General features: G+C 38.3%; 1 protein-coding gene across 1 annotated transcript; it reads right to left on the bottom strand.

The window, feature by feature from the left end:
• Positions 1-458: 458 nt before the first annotated feature.
• On the bottom strand, positions 459-22,740 carry LOC146457608 (ribosome biogenesis protein WDR12 homolog). Its single transcript, XM_085091730.1, has 16 exons — positions 22,584-22,740; positions 21,302-21,393; positions 19,871-19,992; positions 18,572-18,678; positions 15,083-15,132; positions 14,566-14,631; positions 13,748-13,806; positions 10,244-10,339; positions 9,643-9,688; positions 7,677-7,771; positions 6,470-6,610; positions 5,749-5,854; positions 5,056-5,188; positions 3,149-3,221; positions 988-1,660; positions 459-790 (listed from the first exon to the last, which is right to left on the bottom strand). The coding sequence occupies exons 1-15, from the start codon at positions 22,637-22,639 to the stop codon at positions 1,550-1,552; spliced, it is 1,353 nt and encodes a 450-aa protein (XP_084947856.1). The 5' UTR covers positions 22,640-22,740; the 3' UTR covers positions 459-790; positions 988-1,549.
• Positions 22,741-24,269: the final 1,529 nt, after the last annotated feature.

The following is a 24,269-nucleotide window of genomic DNA, read 5'->3' as shown; positions in this document are numbered from 1 at the left end:
TTTACCCACAGCTTTGACGTCGAGATTCGCGCAGGTGGCAAAAACCATAAGTTTATGCGGCGGAGGCCTGAAAGGGCTTGGGAAAGATGCAAATTGCTTTGGCGCTCGTTTTTGCAGCGAACCAATTTATTTTTAATAAACGGAGGAATACTGGGAAACCGGCTATGATAATGGGGATGGAACAGGTGTACTGTTTGCTACTGCTCTCAAAGAAGCAGAAGAATTCATATGTAAACTTAAGAAGAAGAAAGGGAGGCAACGAAGAAGGTGGACTCAGGCTCATACACCCAAGTTGCCTGGCTAGAATCGGGGGACATTGGCGGGTAACCAGCACTTCACTGGCAATGCAGCTCGTAGCAAATGCCTTTCAGTGAATAGCGAGCAGACCCAACAAATAGGTGTATATAAAGGTCTGACAAAAATGGTGTTTTCTTTTATCAGATTCCACAAAACAAATGTTGACAGCACCGGCTTATTGTTTTAATTCCATTGAAACTTTAGGTCGTAAGAAAGGATGGGAAATACAAGTTTATATGGGTGGATTGTATTGCCGCAATGTTGGGGGTAAAAACAAAAGAACATTTGTTCACATAGTTAAAAATTGGAAGTTAACTCCCAGAGGAGAAAAATCTTATTGTTCCATACCACCAACATGGCCGCCATGACGTCACGTGCAATCAACCCATACCGGCCAACAGGTGTTGATCTTGCATCTGGGCTGTCGAATGAAAATTTAGAAGCCTAACCGTAATGCCTGGATGTTTAAGTTCCAGATGTGTTTGCAAAGAACCTAGACTGTTCACAGACCCCCTATTTTTTCGTGGGATTCTCGAGACCGGTACGCTTCGATGGAACCGCCGGTAGTTTAGACACTCTCCCCAGATCGCGCTCGCTTTTACAAACCAAGATGGCGGCAGCTCCATCGAAGCGTATCGGTCTCGAGAATCCCACGGAAAAATAGGGGGACTGTGAACAGTCTAACTGAACCTGGTTCCAATAATAAAACTGGAATTAAATTATATCCTAGAAACAACGCATGTTGCTTGTAAGTTCTTTTAAGACAATATAGTGATTGAGTAACAGCTTGGTAAGATGAATAGCCAGGCCTCTTTTATAGCAAAACTGAAGTTGGTATTCATGGAATACTGTTGTTTTCTTATTCCTTTAACCTCTAATATCAAAGAAAAAATTCTTCTATCTTGTCTCCACACTTTTCTCATAAAAGTACTGGGGAGAAGTTATTATTAAAATTATCAAGAAAATTCACCTTAGGTGATCATATCCTTAATTCTCATGACCGAGGGGTTGAATAACATTGATATTACAAGGAGAAATTTGATGCTGATCACGGTTAGGTCTTAAAGGGTTAAACTCGATTTTGAGAGTCCGTCTCTTGTGCCATAAGGGGTGTTACGTAGGCTTTTGTTCCAGATCTGGGATCGAGATTAGTGCTAAACAAGAACAGCGTTCGATTACTGCGTCACGAAATCTTCAAAGGTTGCGTGACCGAGTAGAACACGCAACGTCAATGCACAGGTGTTATCTTTGGTCACGTGGTCTCTGCAGACTGATATTCCATATCACTATCCGTTGTTCTCCAGCCTCCACCAGAAATATCGTATGTTATCAACTGGTTGTCAGCACCGCCGCTAAGAATAGACTGAAAATGTAAAATGTTTGCTAATTAACGAAATATGAAATAAAACTTTTCCTGCGATAGCAAGTCAAGTTTGCTTCAAACTGTTTAGAATAATTTACAAAAAAGCAAGAAGATATTACAAGCAGTCAAAAGTCAGTATATAAATATACGTAATGGGGCCAAAGTAGCACAGGCTTTCGAGTTTACAACTAGCGTGTACATGTAAATAGAGGATCCAAGACTAATAATTACAAAGAGTTACGAAATCAATGTAGTATGATGTACCACTGAATTCTTTCCAGTACAACACAATTCAATGGCCGTATTTATCTTGGAAAGGATACCGTCACGACATTTACTCCGAAAAAGCGCCTGCACTACCAAAGCGCCGCCCTCGAATAAGTGAAATAGAAGTCCACTGAGTAAGCACCGCGTGAAAAGCCGAAAAATATGTGTCGCGACGCTTGTAAAAGTAAATACGGAAATTCGTCTCAGATACATTATGCGGAAGGCGGTTACAGAGCGGTTTGACAAAAGCATTGTTTTCCTTCAAACCGCTCTGTGATTGGTTAGCAAAACTCGCGCCACTTTCTCAACCAATGAGAAACAAAACCGAAACCAATCGTGTGCCTAGATTTTCCCGCGCTTGGCGCCGGTTACATGTATTTACTTCAAATTCTGATTGGTTCATTGCGCTGTTTACATATGTTGTGATTGGCCAGAATAATTACGTCTGTTTTGGTTTTACGACACTCAACTGAAAACCATCCTGAACGTCTGCCACATAAAACAGACAAACTCAGTTAAAGGAAGGTTTGTAACCTTGCGGAAACACGTTCATTTCAATGGTCTCTAATTTCTCGACACTTTCTCCATTCGAAAAACATCTGAAGCTATTCAACTCCTGGTAGCGCCCCGAATTTCGCGCGAAAGTCTTTTCGCCAAAATTCCAGAAATATAGCGACTGATGGTTTGGTACACGGTATAATACAACAATTACTTATCTCAGTGTCGGTGAATACAGGTAGACAGGGAGCTTCAGCAAAGACGATGGCAACGGGAGCGAAAACGTCACTATTAAATTGAATTAGCGTTTTTTTCAAACGTCGTCGCGATTATTCCAAGCCGCTTTAAATGTCAAATGTGGGTGAAATTGCCAGAAGTTGAATTCTTGGAGACCCCACACAAGTTTAGAGAGAAAGAAAAATTCGTCGTCGTTTGTTTACGTCCGCCATAAAACGTCCCATCAGGAAATTTCACGTCCTAGTCGTGCAGTGACGGCAAAAAAAAAACAAAACAACAACAACAACAACAAAAACAAAAAAAACAAGAAGTGTAATGCACGCGCAGAGTTGATGTTTCGGTTATTAAGCCTACTGCTTTTTTTGCCGTTTTCGTTGCCGTCGCTGTCGTCGTTGCTAGACCTCCCTGATATTAACCTCACCGCAATAACCGCCATTATTCACTTCCACTACGGTGACTAACTGTTAATTATCAATGGCAACTTACAGTTTGTAGAGTCCAGTTAACACACATGACTTTGTCTTGGTGGCCGGTCATTGTGTACAGTGGTGCATTGAGGCTAATGAAAAGAAACGCATTAGTTATCGCAAAATAATGGAAAGTCTACAAGTGATAACTGAACCTAGAACAACGTAGATCTTACCATCGTTGTATATATATTTACAAGTGCATTAATGGACTTATGGACCACTCTATGAATTTACCAAGAAAGGACATTCATAATTATACTACAAGGAACAAAGACATGCTCAGACTACCCCGTGTTACCAGAAATTGGGGAAAGCAGAGAGTTTGCCATCACTCTCTAAAAGACTGGAATGAATCAGAGAGAGAGGCCAGAAATGCACCGAATATTGCTACTTTTAAGCGAAACGTGTTTGCCAGATTTTTAATTAACCCTATCGGTAAGAATTTTTGTAGTTTGAGCTTCTTTACTTTGATTATTTTTATCAATTTAAAGTTTTTAACCCCATCGATGATATCTTTGTAGTTTCAGCTTCTAGTTTGAATTGCTGTTTTTATCAGTTTGTAATTTTGTCTTATATATTGTATTTTTTTAACCTTTTTTATATTTAATCTTTATAGGACCTCTCTGAAAACCACGTTACGTGATGGAAGCTTCCTAATAAAAGATTATTATTATTTATATAAAAACAGACATAACTGCAAACACTTGAAAAATGACCTGAAGCACCTCCATGATGCCATTTTTTTGAGAGAATTCGGGAATTTACATGTACGTAAAGTGACATATGAAGCTGTGAACGACAGAATATTCCGTTCTTATCAGTTTTCTGAAATTCTTGGGCTGTGACTACAAGCATCAACGCCGCATTTTTTTAGAGCAATAAATGTGACCACTGAGCACTTTCTCATGATCTTCAGTCGAACGTTGCTGCTTACAAAATTCTACACGATATAACGTTGTCCGGCCTGGAAAGTAGAAAGCTCGGAAAGGACCACATGTTGACTTTTCTCATCAAAGTTGAACGAGTTTAGCTAATAACGACTGGAACAGTTTCCCCAAGGATCTACGCATGCTTAATTCTTTAACTCTTCTCAAATCCAAGACTTTTAAGTATTTTTTAAGTCTTGATAATAATCTACGTCATTGAAGAATACTCTGAAGTGGCGAAACGCCACGTCAAGCGCTTCTGTACGGAATCCCGTTAATAATAGTGCGTCTCTATGTATTTTATTAGTGTGCTATTTTGTATTGATTTTCTTTTATTTGTTTATTTTCTATTTAATCGGGGCTCTGTTTAAACTAGCTATGCTAAAGGCTGGTTTCCATATGATCGCGGATCGCGGATCGCAGATCGCAATAAGGTATGCGATCGTCTGCGATCACATGGAAACTACTTCTGCGATCGTCTGCAATCCTGCGATCGCGATCGCAGACGATCGCAGAAGATAGAACCATGTTCTATCCAAAGGTTGGTTTCCATATGATCGCAGACCTTATTGCGATCTCCGATATGCGATCCACGATCATATGGAAACCAGCCTTAAACCAGACTTCCTGTATAAATAAATAAATTAAAAAAAAATGTTCTATTCGATGATCATCTTGAACTACGTTTTTATCTCGCTTTGTATTGAGTCATATAAATAGTATGTATTTTATATTTCTGGTCACCAGTTGATACCAGCTGACTCTTTGATCTGCTGATTGGTTTTCCAAGGACATATTAAGTTTTTTTAATTGTACATTTTGATTACACATTATACGTGAGTGCACTTAGAAATAATTTTCAAAGAAGACACCCCACTCCCTAGCCTGCGACTTCTTTCTCGCTTCATGCTTTCACCAGCCTTCCGCGCTACGTATGTTTACCACTCCCCCGCAAACAAACATGACCGTTCTAATACCCATTCTCCTTGTTTCTTACCTCCGCGTATCCCAGAGTTTTACTGTCAAGTCATATGACCCAGAAATCAGTTCGAACTCGGTGCTTGGTGACCATGCCACTGAGGAAACCCAGCCTTGGTGTGACGTCAGAGTATTCTTCACCACTGCTCCGTCTGAAAGACAAACACAGAGGGGTTTTTTTACTCTCTTTCTTCGCGAGATCAAAGCGGTGGAAATTTGAGAAAAGCAGGTGAAGTGTGTGTTGAAATCGACATTGTGTGCCAATATTTGAAAAAATTCACAATTCTTTACCAAGGCCCAAAGATCTGGAATTCCCTTCCTGTTACAATCACTTCTCTGAAAAGTTTTCCCAACTTTAATAATAAATTGCTAGAGTTTTTAATAAAATAATCACTGAATTGGCAAAGCCGCACACTTGTTGCACAAACTACATGTATGTAAGCAATTATATTGTTAGGTACGAGGTGGCCTCAACCATAAGCCTGGTGGTTTCTAGAGGTCACCTCGCCATACATTAAACACTCAATTAATTGTAAATATATTAGAGAAAAGGCAAAATAAACGCTGACTGACTGACTAAGAAGTACAGGCGAATTACAGGGTTTCAGGGTCAAAAAATTTAGCCCATTCCCAGGCCCAACTCTCACGAAATAAAGAGAGAGGAATCTGGAAACGAGTTTTGTGGTGTTGTAACTTGTTATTCCTGACTGACCGGTTGTTCTTGGATCCCAGAGTCTGACATGCCTGTCTGTGCTTCCAGACACAAGAAGTCCTGATAAAGGAGAATAGGAAATGCTGCAAAATACCTTAGAACCATTCTGAAAGAGAAGCAACAGTTGTTATTGTTAATTGTACATGATCCAAACGAGATGAGATGCCTACTTTCCTTTTGCAACATATAAAAGGAAACAGTACCAAAATAAAGTACTGCTCGGTAGCTTTTATTTGAATGGTCACACTTTAGGATTTCATCCACCGACTCAAACGTTAGAACCACCTTCTACAGCATAGTAAACAGCACCACAGGAAAGTACTGCTCAGTAGCTTTTATTTGAATGGTCACAATTTAGGATTTCATCCACACTCACAAATTAGAACTTACTTCATGACTGGAGGTTTGAATTTGAGAGAAAAGCAGTGCATTTAATGATAACATTATTTAACGTAAGCTTAACCAGTGGGAATAAATTTAGCTCTAAAGGACAAAACTTAATTACCTCAAAAAATTTGATTTTTTCCCTTTATATGTTCGCGCTCTTTGTAAAATTCTTATCACTTTCCCCCGCGATGAAGGCTGAAGTTTTGATCGAAACGTTGGGTTTGCAAAACATTTGATTTTTTATACATTTACACATTTGTAACCAGAGAAACGTTTTAACTTTCATAGCATGTCGTAGTCGCATTAAAGTCTACTGACAGCATATAACACTTACTAGAGTTTGTCTGTTAGCTCCAGCTGAGAGATCCCAGACTCGAATGGAGTGATCCCAGCCAGCGCTGCAAACTGTGTTCTGATCCATCCACAGTACACTGGAGATGGCTTCTGTGTGTCCTGATAACGTCATCAATGGTGTCTGAAAAACATTCACATGTGATTTGTCACACAACACCAACTGGTTATCCCTTTAAGCCCTAACAGTGATCAGCACCAAATTTCTCCTTGTAATATCAATGCTTATTCAGCCCCTGAGGTCATGAGAATTAAGGACATAATCACCCAAGTTGAATTTTCTTGATATTTTAACAACTTCCCCACAGTACTGCTGTAAGAAAAGTATGGGGACAAGATAGGAGAATTTGTTCTTTGATATTAGGGGTTAAAGGGTTAATAAAATTCTGAAATAGTGGATGAAAATAAACAATGGCCTCTGCTGTTTCTGCCCAAACTCTTTGTCATGAACAACTCTAAAGGAAAGCTGACAGTACGGGTTATATTATTAGCAAGTACGGTTTCCAAACGCTCTGGAAATGCATGATGCCCAAATCACAGGGAACAAAACTGACACTACTTCTCTCCGGCTCTCAACAAATGAGAGGGCTCAAGGGGAGGATAACTAACAATGGTGAGGAAGAAAATGGAGACGTGCATGAATTACAAAACAAGCAATGTTGAACTACACATTCATAAATACCAGCTTTGCTTGTCAAATCACATTTATTTTAATTATTAACAAGAACGAATTAAAAGGCTTATGCTTTGTGTTGCTACACAGGGGTTAGGTGTAGTTCTGTATTCAAAACCACCAGGGCTGAGTTGCTCGAAGCATGGTTAGCGCTAACCATTGGTTAAGAGGTATTAAAACCTATAGGTTGTCATGGTATTTAACCCGGGTTAACGCTAACCATGCTTCGAGCAACTGGGCCCAGGTCTGTAATCTTCAATAGCACATCCTTCTTTCGGGTTTGATCACAACTTCTGCTACACACTCTAAGATTAATGGCAATCAAGCCCATGAGAAACACTAGAGGTGAAGTTAATACTGGGAATATGGTTTGAGCTACAAACTCAGGCCCTGGATTTCACATGCCAGCCATTCCAAGCCACTCTCGTCACTACATGTAACACAAACCAAGGGAAACGTGTCATAACAGCTAAGCATTTCCTGCTCAAAGCCCAATATTCAGCAATCCCTTCCTTACCCTTGTGGTTGGTTTTCTTTTGTTGTTGACAGTCCTCTGCTTCTTTGCAACTTTTCCATCTTCATCTGTTTCATCAGATGCTGACAGGTCTGGGACTGAATACACATACATTCTTATAAATTTCAGTATAAAAAAAGGAGTGGTGCAGTGGGAGGTGGGGAGAGTCAAGCTTAGTTGCTGTTTGGCCGGCTTCATATTCAACTGGTCCCATGTCATCATATAAACTGTATCATATCCTCTGACACAATCAATCTCTATTTGTATGTTTATCAACTTTTAGCTAATTACACTGGACCGCAAGTAGCGAAAGCTAAAAATTATCAAGGCAGGCAGTGAAAGATAAAAAGAAAATATACAGTATATTGAAGAGACTAGAGGAAATAAAGCAGTACAATATACTGAGAGATGCCCCCCACTCTACCCTAACTGTGGTCAGAAAGAAAAATCTGTTAAAGATGAGGGTGTGGTATTATGTCGATTAACACTTCTCCATGAGGGCTGTATTTTGTTCACAAAACTGTAACAGGTTATTACGCTAACACCTCCCTCTAAATGAAGTTATTGTATTGTAAAATTTAAGGAGGCATTTCTCATATTCATTAAAATTAGTTTTAAAAGCTATAAATTTTTAAGGTAAAAAAAAAAGAATCTATGTCAAAACTGTGGGGCAATAATCTTTGGAAAATCTTTATTAATTAGTAATTAAACTTGAATCAAAATTATAAATATTACCCCAGTATTAGCTTAATTGGGCTTTCAACAACTGGGGCAAGGTTTTTATTTTGAGAGCTTTTTTGCGAGTCTGTGTGTTTAGAAATCAATTTAGTAAAGCGTTTTAAGGTTTTTAAGTGTAGTATATGGAGACTGGTTGACACCTGTGTCTTTGTTGGTTCATAAAACCTATTATGAAGTGATTTAGTAAAGTCATAGACTCACAAAAAGATTTCAATTGAGTTTTTAAAGCAATAACCTTATCATCAACTGATTTTTCTAATTTTTTTCTTATGTTTGACCATGGTTAACCCCCCCCCCCCCCCTCCCCGGGCTGTCAACCTCACACATCAACAGATATGGAGAATATGACTTCCCTGGCCAGCAATACCAAAGCGCCTTACAGAGGCGTCGCATTAAGGCCAAATTCACGGGGTAAGTGGGGGGGGGGGGGGAGGGGGGGGGACGTAAATTGAAAACTACCAGAAACAATGCTACGCATTTCAGATTTTCTTGTCAGAAAGTCGAGTCTATGACAAATAGCAAACTTTGTCAATTATCCGGGAGATTACAGACATAAATCTGGAGACCAGAAGAAACAGCTCAAAATCTGGAGATTACAGACCTAAATCTGGAGACCGGGAGATACGGTTCAAAATCTGGAGACTCCCGGATTATCCGGCAGAGCCCTAGCCCCCGAAACCCCCCCCCCCCCCCACCCCCTCCTCCCGCCACCCTCTGCCCAAACTTAAAGTCTGTGGTCAAAACATCATGCTGTTACTAAACAGGCTAAGGGCTTCACTTACCAAAATGGCCACATCACAGCTTACAATAAGGATACAGATGTGTTGGGGTTTGTTTTTCTATTGCAGTTCTAGAATAAATATACTAGATTTACTGAAATATGTGACTTGCAAAACCTCGTGAAGCTAGGGCTGGTGTGGACAGTTGATTTGAATTGAGGGAATGTTCTAGAATAAATATTATGATAATGCATCTAGAAAATAAAAACAATATTAAAATGGTTTGAAAATTTCAAAGTAAAAACAAATTTTAACTACAGCACTCACATCTGGTCTTACAAAACCATTCATACAGTATCAAAATAATGGCAAAATTTATATTTTTATATTCTAACATACCGGTAACCCTGGGACAGTGGATAATAAAGTACAATATGCCTATATATGCATGATGCTTATTAATAGTGCAGTCACAGTTTTTGCTGTAAGCATATTATTTAAACACAACTTACCAGCAGACCATATTTTCAATGTTTTATCCCAAGAGCCACTACAAAACTAAGTGATTAAAAGAGTTGATAATATTAGGATTGCATGGTATCAAAAGCAAACAGCAACACCTTGAAGTTAGTTTAGAAATCTGATGAAACACTCTTTTGAGTGATTGATATAGCCTTTACCGGTAATTTATTAAACCATGAATTAGTTATCGTTGGAGATATTCAAAGCAAAAGTTCTCCAAAGTTTATGATAATTAGGACCTCTTTCATGGTAGTGATTTCCTTAATGTTTTCAGAGTTCTGGCTCAAAAATAGTCCCTGAAAACAAGAGTGCCCCCCTACCCCCCTCCCCATCACAAATACACAGTACACCAACTGGAGAAAATAAGCCCCCTTAGAAATAAAAGACTGGGCTTAATTTTTAGATTTGGTAGGTAGTTATTGAAGGTAGCAATCTCAGTAATTACTGCAACCTGAGGCTCTATGTTTATGCTACTGACATGCCCTGTGTGTGCTACTTTCATGGTTGGAGGTGGGGATAAGGGGGGAGGGGGGAGGGGTGGAGAGCCTGATTGCAGGTTAGAGTAGTAAAAGCATGGGAAATTTAATTTACCTTTGTTTTAGAACTGTCAACAGCGACTGCATCTACACTTTGTGTGTGTCCTTTACAAACATGAATGCATTCAGCTTCACCCTTCTCACGCGACAGCTGTAAAACAATCAGGAAAAGGACAGTTCTCATCATCATCCTCTTTTATAACATTATCAGATTTATATGAACCCAACTAATTGCTACAAATATTGGAAACCAATTAAATGCCCAAAATTAAACAAACTTGACAAACCTAGCCAAAATTAATGTACCTGCCCAATAGGAGGTTAAGCCTGCGAATGCAGACGTATTTCTGGCTGTCGCTTCTCTCCGTCAAAAGATAATTTTTTCGCAGAGAGAAGCTACAGCCAGAAATACGTCTGCGTTCACAGGCTAAATAGGAGGCCCAAGTAAACAAGTAGATTATGATCTCACAGGGCTGTCAACGATACGGCTAAAAATCTGGAAATTACAGACACAAATCTGGAGACCAAGAGATTCGGCTCAAAATCTGGAGACTCCCGGATTATCCGGGAGAGTTGGCAGCCCTGTCTCATGATTTCTATTGTGTGATGTAGATGTAGTTGATGAGTGTGCAGACGGTATGATTCATCGAAACTGAGAGTAAATAATAAAGTTATTAAGTAATTTATGTCAATAACATGGGGAGTGCTTGCACAATCTCCAAAGTCAAAAGCTCATGATAAGGTGCTTGACAACAATCGAGATCAACTTGGAATTTGGAAAATTAATGTGTTTTTGAGGAGAAGGAGAAAACTGGAGTACCCTGAGAGAAAAACCTCTCTGAGCAAGGAGAGAACCAACAACAAACTTGATGCATTTAACCCATACGAAAATTTACAGCCTGAAACGGCGAGAATCCGGCCTGATTCTGACCATAAAGTCATTTTTGCGGCGTAAATTGAACGAGACAAAGCGAGACACCAGATTTGTCTCGCTGCAGCAGTAGAACGAGACATTTGTCTTGCTATGTTCAGAGTGATAATATGGCCAGAGATTAGCGTGATCGAGCGAGACTGGTTTTACGCCGTTTACGCGGTGAACGTGACATTTGCTAGGCTGTGTTATGGCCGAGAATGGAACGATACATCAACGTGATAGGTAAAAAAATATTTACCTCCTCTGGGTTTGTAGACCATGAATTTTGCGATGCACGAATATGGGCGATAATATGCTCTGAGCGTGTTCCAAACATGACGAGAAACCAACGTTCGTGAAGATGATCGATTCGCATATTTCGAGGATCTTTTAATACGAGTATTGATACGGCTATAAATTGTTTTTGGCGAAATACGTGACTCCGAGTGCAATTATAACCTACACGAAATAAAATACAATGACAAAAAAAAGGGGTAAAATCACGCACTGCTGAAATAACAAACAATTCAAGCAAAGAGATAGTTGATACCTATCGCATGATCAAGAACTCGACTTTCCTGATTGGCTGTTGTTTTGAAATCTTATCCCGTTACGTTAGCGCCGGGCAGTTCAAGTAGGAAAGCTCTGCATTCAAACGTTTGACCGTTTAGCTCCATTTTCTTCAAAATAATCTTTTTGACTGTGTTAGTTTCCGAAGATATGGATGGAATTTTGTATGCTTACGTATACTTTCACAGCGATGAAGAAGTCAGTGTACCAAATTCTCGTTGTACCCTGGCCGGTGGATGAATTAAAAGAGCTTGGTAAAACTGGCGCATTCAAGAGAAGCAAACGGCTTTCCTCAGGATTCATTTATTCTCCATGTGCGTCCCAAACGTAAGTAAAATGATAAAATGATTGATATACTTTACCTGAATAAGCAGAATTCCCACTGGATGGAAAACGATCGATTCACGGCTATAAATATGTACATGCATGTGGGGTTGTTCCGATGATAAAATGCTGTTTTCAGCGCGCGCTTTTAACGGTTAAACTTGTTTTAGCCATGAATCATTTACATTAGTGCGTGCTCAAATGAAGCTCAAACGGTGTTGATAAAAAGCTGACTAACACTATAGCAGCTCTAAATTATTTCTTTGTTTTCTACGTTGTTTTTCAGAATGCGTGATGTGTTTCTGCAAACCAAAAGGACCGCCCCGTAACCAAAACAAATTTAATTAACTCTTTAGGAATCAAGTTAGCTGTTCAAAACAAAAGCTTCTGGTTTCAACAAGGGAAACAGCAGGAAATAAACGGCACACCTTGAGCGACTCTTAAATATTTTGGAGGTAGCAGAAAAAGGTTTACGGTTAATACCCAGCAAAATACCACCCGCTACTTGTAAACAAGGCGTTTCGCGGCTTATGTACTCGACAGATCGGAGTGAGCTAGAATGAGGTATTGTAAAATTATACTCGGTTTGTCTGTCATAATTTTAAAGTCACAATGGCACCAAGTAGGCTAAATCAGTTTTGCTTTTGAATAGCCTTTCGAATAGCCGTGTATTCGTTTCAATTTCCAGTTGTATCGAAGAGTCGCAAACAGAAAACATCGCGGGTAGAGTACACCGCCTGGATCAAAAGATAAACAATTTAACTCACATATGTCAGTTCACTTCGTAGTAAACATCCCACTAATTCTGATGTTTCAGTTACCTCAGGAAGTACTATTAAATGCAGAAACGTTTAATTTTGTTAAAATGTATTGTAGCCGTAATTTGTAGTGATTGCGTAGATTTATAATAAACGAGTTTTTGACGCGAAGTACGACAGGTAGTTAATGTGTACGTGCTATTTTTAATATCTGGTGTTGCCTTACCTACATTATAATTTAGGCCATAGTACTGCCCGACTCTAGCGAGACAAATTCAAGCCATAATTTCAGCGAAACATCAGCAATACAAATGTCTCGCTCCATTCCCGTTCATTTATCGTTCAAAATGTCACGCTCTTGCAAGCCTGATTAGTGTTTGGGTTATGTCTCGCTCATTTGTCTCGGTGGATTCTCGTTCACGTATCGTTCAAAATGTCACGCTCTTGCAAGCCTGATTAGTGTTTGGCTATGTCTCGCTCATTTCTCAGGCCGGAATCTCGCTCGTGTCTCGCTCAGAATTTTCGTACGGTAACCCACTTATGACGCTGAGGCCGGGAATCGAACCCAGGCAATAAGGTGAGAGATGAGTGCTTTCACCACTGTGCCATTCCCACTCCCCCAAAATAATTTATCATTTTAGTACAAGTCTTGGATCACATTTCACTAAAACGAAAAGTTTTACTTCACTACATTATTTTGAAGTTTAAACTGTGCAAGCATGAAGGAAAGTGCCTTGTCACATGACTGCAGACTCATTATCACAGACTGAATTAGGATATAGTGAGCAAAATCAGAAAATTTACAACATTTGTGATAGCAAGAATGCTTGGCAAGTGGCAAATTATAGCAAAACAACAAGTGTAAAAAACGAAGGAGGAATTATTTGTAATGAAAAATTATGATACATTTGTGTAAAATTTTAGAAATTAGATTATTGTCAGTACTAATATTATTATTTATTAGTAAGGAACCTGACCACTCTTTACACTTTACCTGAGTCAGATGAATGGACTGATCTTGCGATGCGCTGATAAATACACCTGCATTGTCATCTGCAAAAAAACATAAGGTATTGGATAAAAATTCAAATTGCATAGACCCCAAGTTTGAGAACCCGAAATGCTGGTCATATGTGTTGTTCAGAGCACTGCAGGCGCTAGCAGCGAGCGCTGAAGGCGCAAGCTTCTAGGGGGGTCTGGAGGCATGCCCCCCAGAAATTTTTGAAAATTAGGGTCTCTAAAATGGCCATTTCGTGCAATTCGTGTAGTTTTGCAACATGTTTTACGAGCCATTTATTTGTAATTTGTACGTAGGAATAACGGCATGAAAATTAAGATTCTTTTAGGAATTGGCTGATTTTATCAAAAATTCAGAGCTTGAACACAAATGCAGGTTTTTACTCAGTCGCGGTGGGTCAGCGTGTTTAAACATTCAAATGTGGGTCAGACCCGCCTAGCGCGGGTCACTTGAAATTGTTAACTTGAGGTTTTCCCTGCACCTAGTGACGCAATTCTTTGTGAGTGAAGGAAATAAATAGCACCATACTCCTAATTTTGTTAATAATGTTCAATTTGCCCTAATTAAGCCCTATATGTAACAGTGATCAGCACCAAATTTATCCTAACTTGTAAATGTTCATTCAACCTCCAAGGTAATGAGAATTAAGGATATGATCACCCAAGGTGAATTTGCTAGATGTTTTAATAACTTCTCCCCAGTATTTTTGTAAGAAAAGTATGGGGATAAGATAGGAGAATTTGCTCTTTGATAATAGGGGTTAATGGGTTAAGAAGTTGCCTTGCAAGACGTACCCACATCAATCCAGCAGACACTCTTCACTGGTGCAGTGTGTCCATCATAAGTTGAAACACATGTCCCTATTATACAACACAAGCAAGATTAATCAAAATAGAACCACAGCAGACAGAGGTGCATTTGGTGCATTTTCATGCACCTTTACAGATGTACATCAGTTCACTGCAAAATTATATGTCTGATTGGCCTCAACATTTTCTATTAAAGGGACAAAGCACCAAGATCTTGGTTGTACATGTCTCTGGTTTAAAATTGTTTCAAATGTTTTTTTTAGATGGCCTGAAAACATTCACCAATTTTTAGCAACACTTTGAAAAATTGAAAACCTGATAGACTACATGTATGATTTTGATACAAACAGTAAACTTTTCATGAGACAGCCATTAAAAGCACTTAATTTTATTACAATTCATTAGAAATTCTACAGCTGCTGCCTATAAATATGGCAATTATTTGGCTGTAGACTTATTAATATGTGCAAATGATGATTAGTTTAATTATTATGTAACTTACCATTAAAATCCCACTCATATACATTGCCATCATAACTGCCACTCAGAAGGCTAAAAATGTCAAGTAAATAAAATGAAATTAATTAAAAACACTACATAAATCATTAAATGTTAACCTAATGCATTAATGGACATTGTGCAGTTCCAGAAAATATCCATACTTCCTCCACAGAACTAATTGCTGATGTTAAAAACTGGTCTTGTCGCATGCGGCTAAAAGAATTCTTTTGGAACGACAATACCACACAATTAGAAAAGGATAGTAGTTATAAGTAGCCATCGTCATGGACCCCTAATAATGGTAGAGATCTAATCTTGGACTGTTATCTAAATACTGTTGAACGCTCCATTTTGCAAACCAGCTACAACAACAACAACACCCAACACTCCAACATCACTAAGGAAGAAAGAAACGCAATTAGGACCCTCAAGCAGGACAAAAATATTGTCATTTTTCAAGCTGATAAAGGAGCGGCAGTTGATTACCTCAACATGGCCTACAAACAACTGAATGGCAAAAACGAGAACATTGAGGAAGTAAATTAATATACCATCTACTACCAAGTGACCCCACATGCGATTTTCAGCAGAGAGTTAAAGTTGAAGTCCGTGAAGCCTTGACCAAAGGTGTAATCAACGATGATACGGCCAACTTCTTGGTGGTTGCTAACGCACGCCCAGCTTACATCTACTTTCTACCAAAAATTCACAAGCCACAACGTCCACCACCAGCGCGTCCAATGTTAAGTACCAATATACGAACATCCCACATGCTAGTGGGATGGGAGTAGGTGAGTACTATATGCCTGCACATGGCTTTAATGAGGATAAAATCAACACTATTTTGAAATTCATCAATCTAGTACTCACATGCAATAATCTAACATTCCAGGGGAACCATTTTGTTCAGCAGACAGGTACCGCGATGGGGACAAAAATGGCTCCTATGTATGCCAATCTGTTTAATAATATGGGACACTTAGAAGAACAACTGCTTGACTAAACTACGCCTGAAACCTCTCATCTGGTCCCGCTTTATCGATGATATTTTTTTCCTGTGGACATTCGGCCGTATAAAACTCAATCAGTTTTATGAACAATGTAACAACTTCGATCCACACATCAAATTTGAACAATCAGTATCATCCAGTGACATACCCTTTCTTGACATCAACGTTATCCTACAAGATGGCAAATCATAACCGATCTTTACACCAAACCAACCGACACACACCAATACCTCAACTGGACTAGTTGCCTCCCACGACACACCAAAACCGCAATTCCTTACAGCTTAGCCTTAAGACTTCGCCGCATCTGTTCCACGGAAGATTTCTTCAAAAAGCGGACCGATCAACTACACAACATCCTCCTTAATCGTGGTTACAACGCTGATTAAAGACTCAATCAGCAAAGCGCGACAAGTCTCCAGAGAACTAGCTTTACGAAGGGATATCGAAAAAAAGGGCAATGATAGGGTACCTCTTGTAGTCACGTATAATCCAGCTCTAGCAGACCTCCGCAGAATCATTAAAGTCCACCAGCCAAACCTTCATACCTCACAAAGATGTACTGATGTTTTTTCTCAGCCCCCAATAATTGCCTATAGGAAAGGGAGGAACCTAACACAAATACTCACAAGCAAGCGACTAACACCTCTAAACAGCGCAGAATCTGAGCTAGCTAACAACCGCCTATCCCAACTTCCAATCAATACCCCAAACCCTACTGAAACTGAATGCGTAATCTTTTACCGCACCTTCAACAGTAACAAAAATCTGAACATTCATTTTACCCACAGACACAAGCAACGTCAAGTTGATTCTAATACACAACCTGGATTCTGGCCTTGTAACAATGATTCCAGATGTGCCTGTTGTAAGACCTATGGTTTCTTTTTTCACAAAACATCGTAAGCACTACTACCGGAGAAAGAGTATCAATTAGGGAGAACACTACGTGTCAAACGTCCAATGTTGTTTATCTAGTAACGTGTGAGAAATGCAAGGAACAATATGCTGGAGAAACAGGGAACTGTATACGTTTGCGTGCAAACCAACACCGTTTGAATATTCAAACCAGTCACAACAATATTCCCACAGTCAGACATTTTAGGGCCTGTGGCCTCAAATATTTTAAATTAACTGTGCTACAGGGGGTACGAAATAGTAACGTTGCAATCAGAAGAGCCAGAGAGAGCTTTTGGATTAACAAATTGAAACCCGTGATAAATAATTTACTGTAATCATGTAAAGGTCCTTATAGTTGTCATTTTGTATGATTACCGTGACCTAATCTTAATTTACACGTGCGCGCGTGCCTTTAATCTATTTTACTTGTCACGTTATCGCTATTTTGTCATAGTTAACCGTTTATTATCCTTGCAGTGTGTATGTTGTAATTATTTTTATATCTCGATTTTAGCTTAAATTTTTTATATTTTAATTGTATCATATATATCGATTTTAGCTTTAATTTTTTATATTTTAATTGCATCATATAATATACATCTAGTAATAGGACCTCTATGTAAACCACTCTTGTGATGGAGCATCCTATTAAAAGATTGTTATTATTATTATTATTGTAAGTGCATTATTTGAATTCATATTGACCTAACCGTTACCGTTATTGTCAAACTAGTGTACGCTCCTGAGGAAGGCCGCGACGGCCGAAACATAGAGCAAATACAGCTAAAGACCTATATGAAGTTTCTTTCTCAATTAGTTTAGATAGATAGATAGACAGATAGATAGATGGATACATAGCAGTTAATTGTGAAAATACGCTCAGCTTTTGTGAGACCAGCAAGCTAGGCTCACCAGCTAGATTACAGGTATTTCACACTAAATGATTAAAATAACTACACAAATTAAAAAATATCAATGGCATACTAGGTAAAATTTAAATTTCTAATACAACTTAATCATCATACGTAAAACAAAAATTACAATAAAGAAATAAATGGATATAAAAAAACAACAATAATTCGTATTGTGTGAAAAGCTCACTCAATCATAGTAGACCTGCCAGATCTAGTGTTCTGATACTGTTTTTAAAAGCCTTGTAAGTTTGAACTGTTCTCACTGTTTGAGTCAGGTAATGAGTTCCAAATTTTTAGTGCCGTAAACCTCCACGATTTAAGGCCATAAGTTGTAGTGCTGCCCTTTGGTCGCTTTAAAATGTCACTTCCTCTTAGATTGTATTTATTATTTCTAAGACCGATCAGTTTTCTTATAATTTTTGGTGCATGTTTATTATTGCATTGAAAACTGTGCAAACTATTTTTGCGAGGCGTTGATTCTCAAGGAAGGTTTTTTGTTTTGCACATTGCTTCTAAAGTTTTGACCTTTAAGACCCCCCTCCCCCTAGGAATTTCCAATGACCTTTCATGGGGTGGGTATGGATTTTTTCTGGAAGTGCACATTCCTACTGCCACACAAAATGACAAAAATACCATGTACTCAATTTTATCATTTTAATAACATACCACTTTTTACAGACAGACACAGAGCTGACCCAGTCATCATGAAGAAGGAAGTTGTCAGGTCGTGGAGTTGGGTGTTTCTCAACATATTCTATTTCCACAACACTTTCCTGTAAGAAATAACTTAATGTCTTACTCATGCATGAGCATGTAGGTAGTACATTCATGTTACCTAGAACACGATGGGTAAAGGTAAAGATAAAGTAAATTTAATAATAATATGTACAAATAATTGTTAATATTTAGTTCATTACTAGGTTTAAAGTATTGTATTTTTTAGATTGCATTTCAACCGTACCTATCTTGTAGCGGATATATTCTCCTCGAGGTTGTGTGTTCTTGATGCATATATTAATGTTACTTACCCATCCCACCTGTCCCGGGCAGTGTTTAGCTTGTTCTATTAAACTGTCTTTCATATCCCAACTCATGTGTTTTGTTTATTTTTAGACAAATACTTTGACATTAAACGGTTATATTCGGTTAAAATGAAATCTAGAAGCTTGTGGGACTGTTTACATCAAAAAAATAATTTATATTTTTAAACAAACAGAACAGAAACTCGTTAAAAATCTCAACTGGCAGAGAGGCTTATATCAGTTGGCTATTTACAAAGTATGGCGAATTCAATTTGAACAGGGGACTACCATGAAACAAATCCAGCCAGTGGTTAGAACTGCACCATAGGACCTCCAGATTATAAGTCTGCGCCTCTAACCACTCAGCCCACCACACTACTTCCTCATTACTACGCACAGTCATTTAAATAATTATACAACCCACGACAGTCCGTATTTTTTTTTTGTGTGTTGTTACTTGTACTGGTCAACATGTGATCTTTGAGAGGAAAGTCTTAAGTGAGTAAGTCAATGGAAAGTGAAACTGAAGATTAGAGGAAAACTAATAAATACTGACTGAATCGATTCAAATTCCCTGTTTGCCTTGCTATGGAAAATTCCCATTGGTTGAATTATTATGCATCCGTAATCCTGTCCCTTAAGTGCTGTATTTGAATCTTGCTACAGTTCTGATTGTAAAACAAAACTTTTGTGGAGAGGTAACAGGATGACAGAGAACAGCGTTATACATGTAGAAATTTGACTTTCTACTCATAATAAAGTGTATATTATAATATCATTATAATAATTTAATTATTAATAATAATAATTTAATACTTATATTGCGCATGCTCCATAGGGAGATGCTCGCATGCGCATTCCAAACTCTAATTTTAAAACTATATGTAATTAATAATAATGCATATAATTATCCTTAAAGTGGCAGTAGCTAGTTATTGCTTACAGTTGATATATTGTAGTTTTTCAGATGTTGGTCCAGTGTTTCTTGTAGGTAAACTCCATCAATGAGAAAATCAAACCGTAAATTTTTCTCATTTTCAGCTTCAGACTCAGAAACGTCTGGTTCTGAAATAGCAAGGAAAAAAATCAATTGAAGGATTTATGCAACACATAATGCAAGTGAATTTTTTCGCCTTAAAATTGCTCCAAATTTGCCTGCAGAAAGGAGAAACTGACCATTGACTGATAATTTCTTCTGTTCACAAACACCAACGCTTTGCTGTACCTGGTTCAGTCTTGTATACAAATTAAAGAAATCAGTCGAGCAGTGGGTACATGCATCTCTTTTAATTTGTGTAGGTCACTAGCATTTTTCTAGGAAAGCAACAAGGTTTCTCTTGTTTGTTTAGTATTTTGTTCAAAATTAAATACACAGCAAAGTTTGTTACATGACATTTACCAGTCTCTCTGCCAATTTTAAAAATATGGCTTATTTGGAGCAATTTCAATTTCAAGGCAAAAACACACTCATGCTTGCATAATTATAAATTGTACAAATTATAGAATTATATATATTAAATTCTCGCTAATGATAATAACTCAAAACACAAGGCAACCATCAAATAATTCTTTGGGAAAGGAAGTTTATTTATTAAACAATACAAAATGAAATGTACGAGCACTAAACCAGAAATATAACTTCAGCCCACATAGGGTGGGAGGGGAGGGAAAAAGACCTCTAAAATAAAAACTTGATAATCGCGTACATGTGTGTCAACTGAACTACAATGGAAACTGAAAGATATGCCCTAAAATACCTTATTATATATACCTAGAAAGTTAATAACTAACTCATTACAAGTATGAACAACCAATGCCTAGCCTAATTGATCATTTTTAACTGGGCTAAAATACAACTATTATTGGAATTTTTTATCCGTTTTTTTTAGCATTTTATCAATCTCATACCCAGAGTCTTCAGGGTCTTTGACCAGCAGTTACATTGAGTCAACTGGAAGGAGAGACTCTGGGTTACTGGCATTTTTTCACTGCAGGATTTCTCTGGTAATGGCAATGTATTAATATATCGTACATAACACATACTCTCGTGGCCGTTTACAAATCTCAGATGTGGGGTGTCAGAGATCAGACGTCTGCAAATAAAGGCACTACTGACATCTGCTACCAGTCCATACTGTCACTGAATCTCACCCACCTGGGCACCCAACCTACGCTTGAATAAAAAAGATTAATATAGACTCTCCTGGAGACCAACCACAGGACAAAGAGCCTTATAAGGGACTCTGGGTTTGAGATTGGCATTTTATTGAACTGAAGCCCTATGACTCTCAGACTACAGGTTTACGATGAGATACATGAAACTTAAACAGCCAATTGATACCAACATCAAAACTTGTAACACACCAGTACATACCATTTGAAGGCAACAAGCTACTAATAAGTTCATTCAGTTCTTGAGACCCAACCTTCACAGGCACGGAGAATGGTGTCTCTGGTACTGCATACCTGTTCAAAAAAGATTGAAACCTCAACTTAACCTTGTCACACAACATGTGGTAAAACATCCACTCTCTGCCACAAAAGGGATGTTTTCTATTTGAACCCCCCCTCCCTTACCCTGCTGGAAATTCTATACCTTTCATGCCATGTACATTTCTTTACATTTTTTTTGCCTTTTTGATGCCCTGCCCCCCCCCCCCCCCCTCGCGGGAATTTCCAATTTCCAACCCCTTCTGTGGGAGGGGTATGGACATTTTCTGGAACAACACATTACAAATTAATTTAAGTTGGTCAGCCAGCTGATAGATGGACTGCAACAGTTGTTCTTTTCTCCTTAATCAGAGGGAGAAGTGAAAGCATGGATTCTTTTTATTCATCATAGACCTCTTTGCATCATTTACATTACTACTTTTGAAGAATGTGAGTGGAATGAGTAAGGGGTATAATTTAGTGGCTTGATGGCTCGGACGCTCACCAGTCTCGGTCAGAATTAAAAGAACAAGTAACTGGTTTATCATTTAGTGACTTGACAGCTCGGCAGCTCACCGGCCGTGGTCAGAATTAAAAGAGCAAGTAAGGTTTATAATTTAGGGGCTTGATGGCTCAGCGGCCAGTTATGTGGCGAGCCACTGAGCCGCCGCTTGAATAAACCTTTCCTATTTGACTGGTAAGCTGCCAAGCCACTTAAATTTGCAATAGTGGAAAAGTGGCCATGTATTTCTGTGGTTTATTTAAAAACTATTATGCACTTATCACAGCAGTGCCATCCTGCAGGAAAACACTGGCGAAATAAGAAGGCATCAAACAGGATTTTCCCACTGTTGTAGCCAGTTTAAAGTCTGAAGGGAATGAAGGGAATGGAAGAGTAACATCATATTTACAGTACGCTGTGAAGGCAGCTTTAGGATACACAAGTAGGTTGAACTTTACCAAACTTTTTAGGATCGAAATTTCCACAAAACTGCCCTAGATTCTTTATTAAACAGGTAACACTTGATTCAATCGAAGATTACATTTACCGATCATTCATTCAACATTCATTCACACTGCACGTGATGCATGAGTTTAAGCTTATGACAAACATTGATTGTATTCCTTAGGACAATATTATATTTCTAGCTTAAAAGGTTATGAAGAATACTAGGTAAGCAATAAGGTAAGATATACTCCCAAAAGCCACAAATCCTCAGTCTTACCGTGTTTGTTTTGTTGTGAAGCGTGCTTGCACATATCCACTTTCTTCGTCCGCCATTTTGATTACGATTAGGTACCAGGTCTACTCGATCTTACCTGCTGGACTTCACGCGCGCTCCACGCGCCGCGCGTCAACCTGCATTTTTCCAAGCCGCAGTTGGCCTCAAAGGGTGCTTTTGTTATTGGTGCAGGCGGGTTATTGGTGTTTACTGGGAAATTAGTCTATGTAGTTTCTTAAACAGGTTCTTCTTTTCTTTAGAGAAAAATTGTTGTTGGAAGAATATTATTGGTACTGTCCATTGTATATAAATATGCATAATCATGACCAACCACGTCTAAATGACAATCTTAATCTAAACAAATACAAACCCGTATTTGAAGCTATTTTATTTCTCTAGATGCTTTTCTATCGATGAAATATTATGAATTCCTAAGTTTTAAATGAATTCTTTAAAATGACAATTTTAGGCTAAAATAGGTTCTTATGTATGGAGGGTCCAAATCAGTAAAACAGCCCGAGGTTAAAAATTAGGTTCTTACACGGCGGGTTTTTGCTTTATTGCATTGATTACATAGAAGAACAGCATTTGTTGCTTAATAAATTTGTATATAATCCGCTAACATAATCCTTTTTACATATTATAGGAAGCGGTTAAAAAAAGGAAAAAACATCATGGTTCTCGCCGGATGACAGGCACTTAGCAAGCTGATGGCTCTTAGATAACTGTTCATCGTGTATTTTATACACATTTTAACACGTCCGTGGCAAAAATATCTGAATTCTACTAATTACAGGCCAAACTCCCCAAATAAAAAAAAAAATTATGAAAGTTCCAGTTGCCTTGGTTGTATTGAAAGTAATTACCTATAGTGATCGTGATTGGGATCAATATACAGATAGATAAATTATCATTACTTATAGCCGATAGGTAAACTGCTATGTTAATATATCAGTTATATGGCGGAAATACGTGATTAGCAATAAAATTATAAACATGCAACGAAAAAGACTGTGTAACTAAAGTATACAGAAGTACGCGTTTCGTCAAATCTTTGTCACCTGGGCTATCGAAATTTAATTTGTAACAAGTTTTACCCCACTCGGCTCAACGAAGAGATAAAACAAGACCGCATTCATTTTCATTTTGCTGTCTAAACTGTGAAAAATCTACCAGAGATGTTAGATGTAATTGGCCATTGCTGCTTTCACTGAAATACTTACCGAGTAGTTTTACGGCAAAAAATTAAACCGGGAGTTTTGAAAGTGTAATAAAACTGCGTTTAATTAAACAATAAAGTAGACAAGTTGGAAGAAAAATTAATAGCCGGTATGCTAATTTTACAATAGTTCAAAGTATCGCCAATATACAAACGACAATCATGAGCTGGAGACAGACTGACTATTACATCATTCGGGGCTTCGATCCTTGAGGCCGCATCAGTGAAATGTCACGAATTGATCAGGCACGCCCTGCGACTGCTATTCAACTTTCTGTTTTCTTCAACAAAGTACCTCTTGCGCGACATCTATCAGAAGTATAAATAATAAATAAACCTTATAGTTTAAAACTCATTTCTGACTTCAAATTGCATATCGTGCCAAGAATAATTAATAGTGGTTTCTAGGCATTTAGCGGAAAACGGATAACAATCAACGGATGGATTAATTGCTGTAAGCCGAATAAAGC

This window comes from Pavona decussata, unplaced genomic scaffold, assembly GCF_977016875.1.
Source record: "Pavona decussata unplaced genomic scaffold, jaPavDecu1.1 SCAFFOLD_238, whole genome shotgun sequence".
Classification (NCBI taxonomy): domain Eukaryota; kingdom Metazoa; phylum Cnidaria; class Anthozoa; order Scleractinia; family Agariciidae; genus Pavona; species Pavona decussata.
This window is presented reverse-complemented; position numbering and strand designations above follow the sequence as displayed.

Bases quoted from the DNA above. Each gene is read 5' to 3' on its own strand.
- LOC146457608 (XM_085091730.1), bottom strand. From the start codon at position 22,639: ATGGCGGACGAAGAAAGTGGATATGTGCAAGCACGCTTCACAACAAAA. The intron at 6,611-7,676 runs GTAAGGAAGGGA...AATGTTTTTCAG, and splicing joins AAAGAAAACCAACCACAAGG to ACACCATTGATGACGTTATC. The intron at 5,855-6,469 runs GTAAGTGTTATA...CTTCTCTTTCAG, and splicing joins GAGCTAACAGACAAACTCTA to AATGGTTCTAAGGTATTTTG.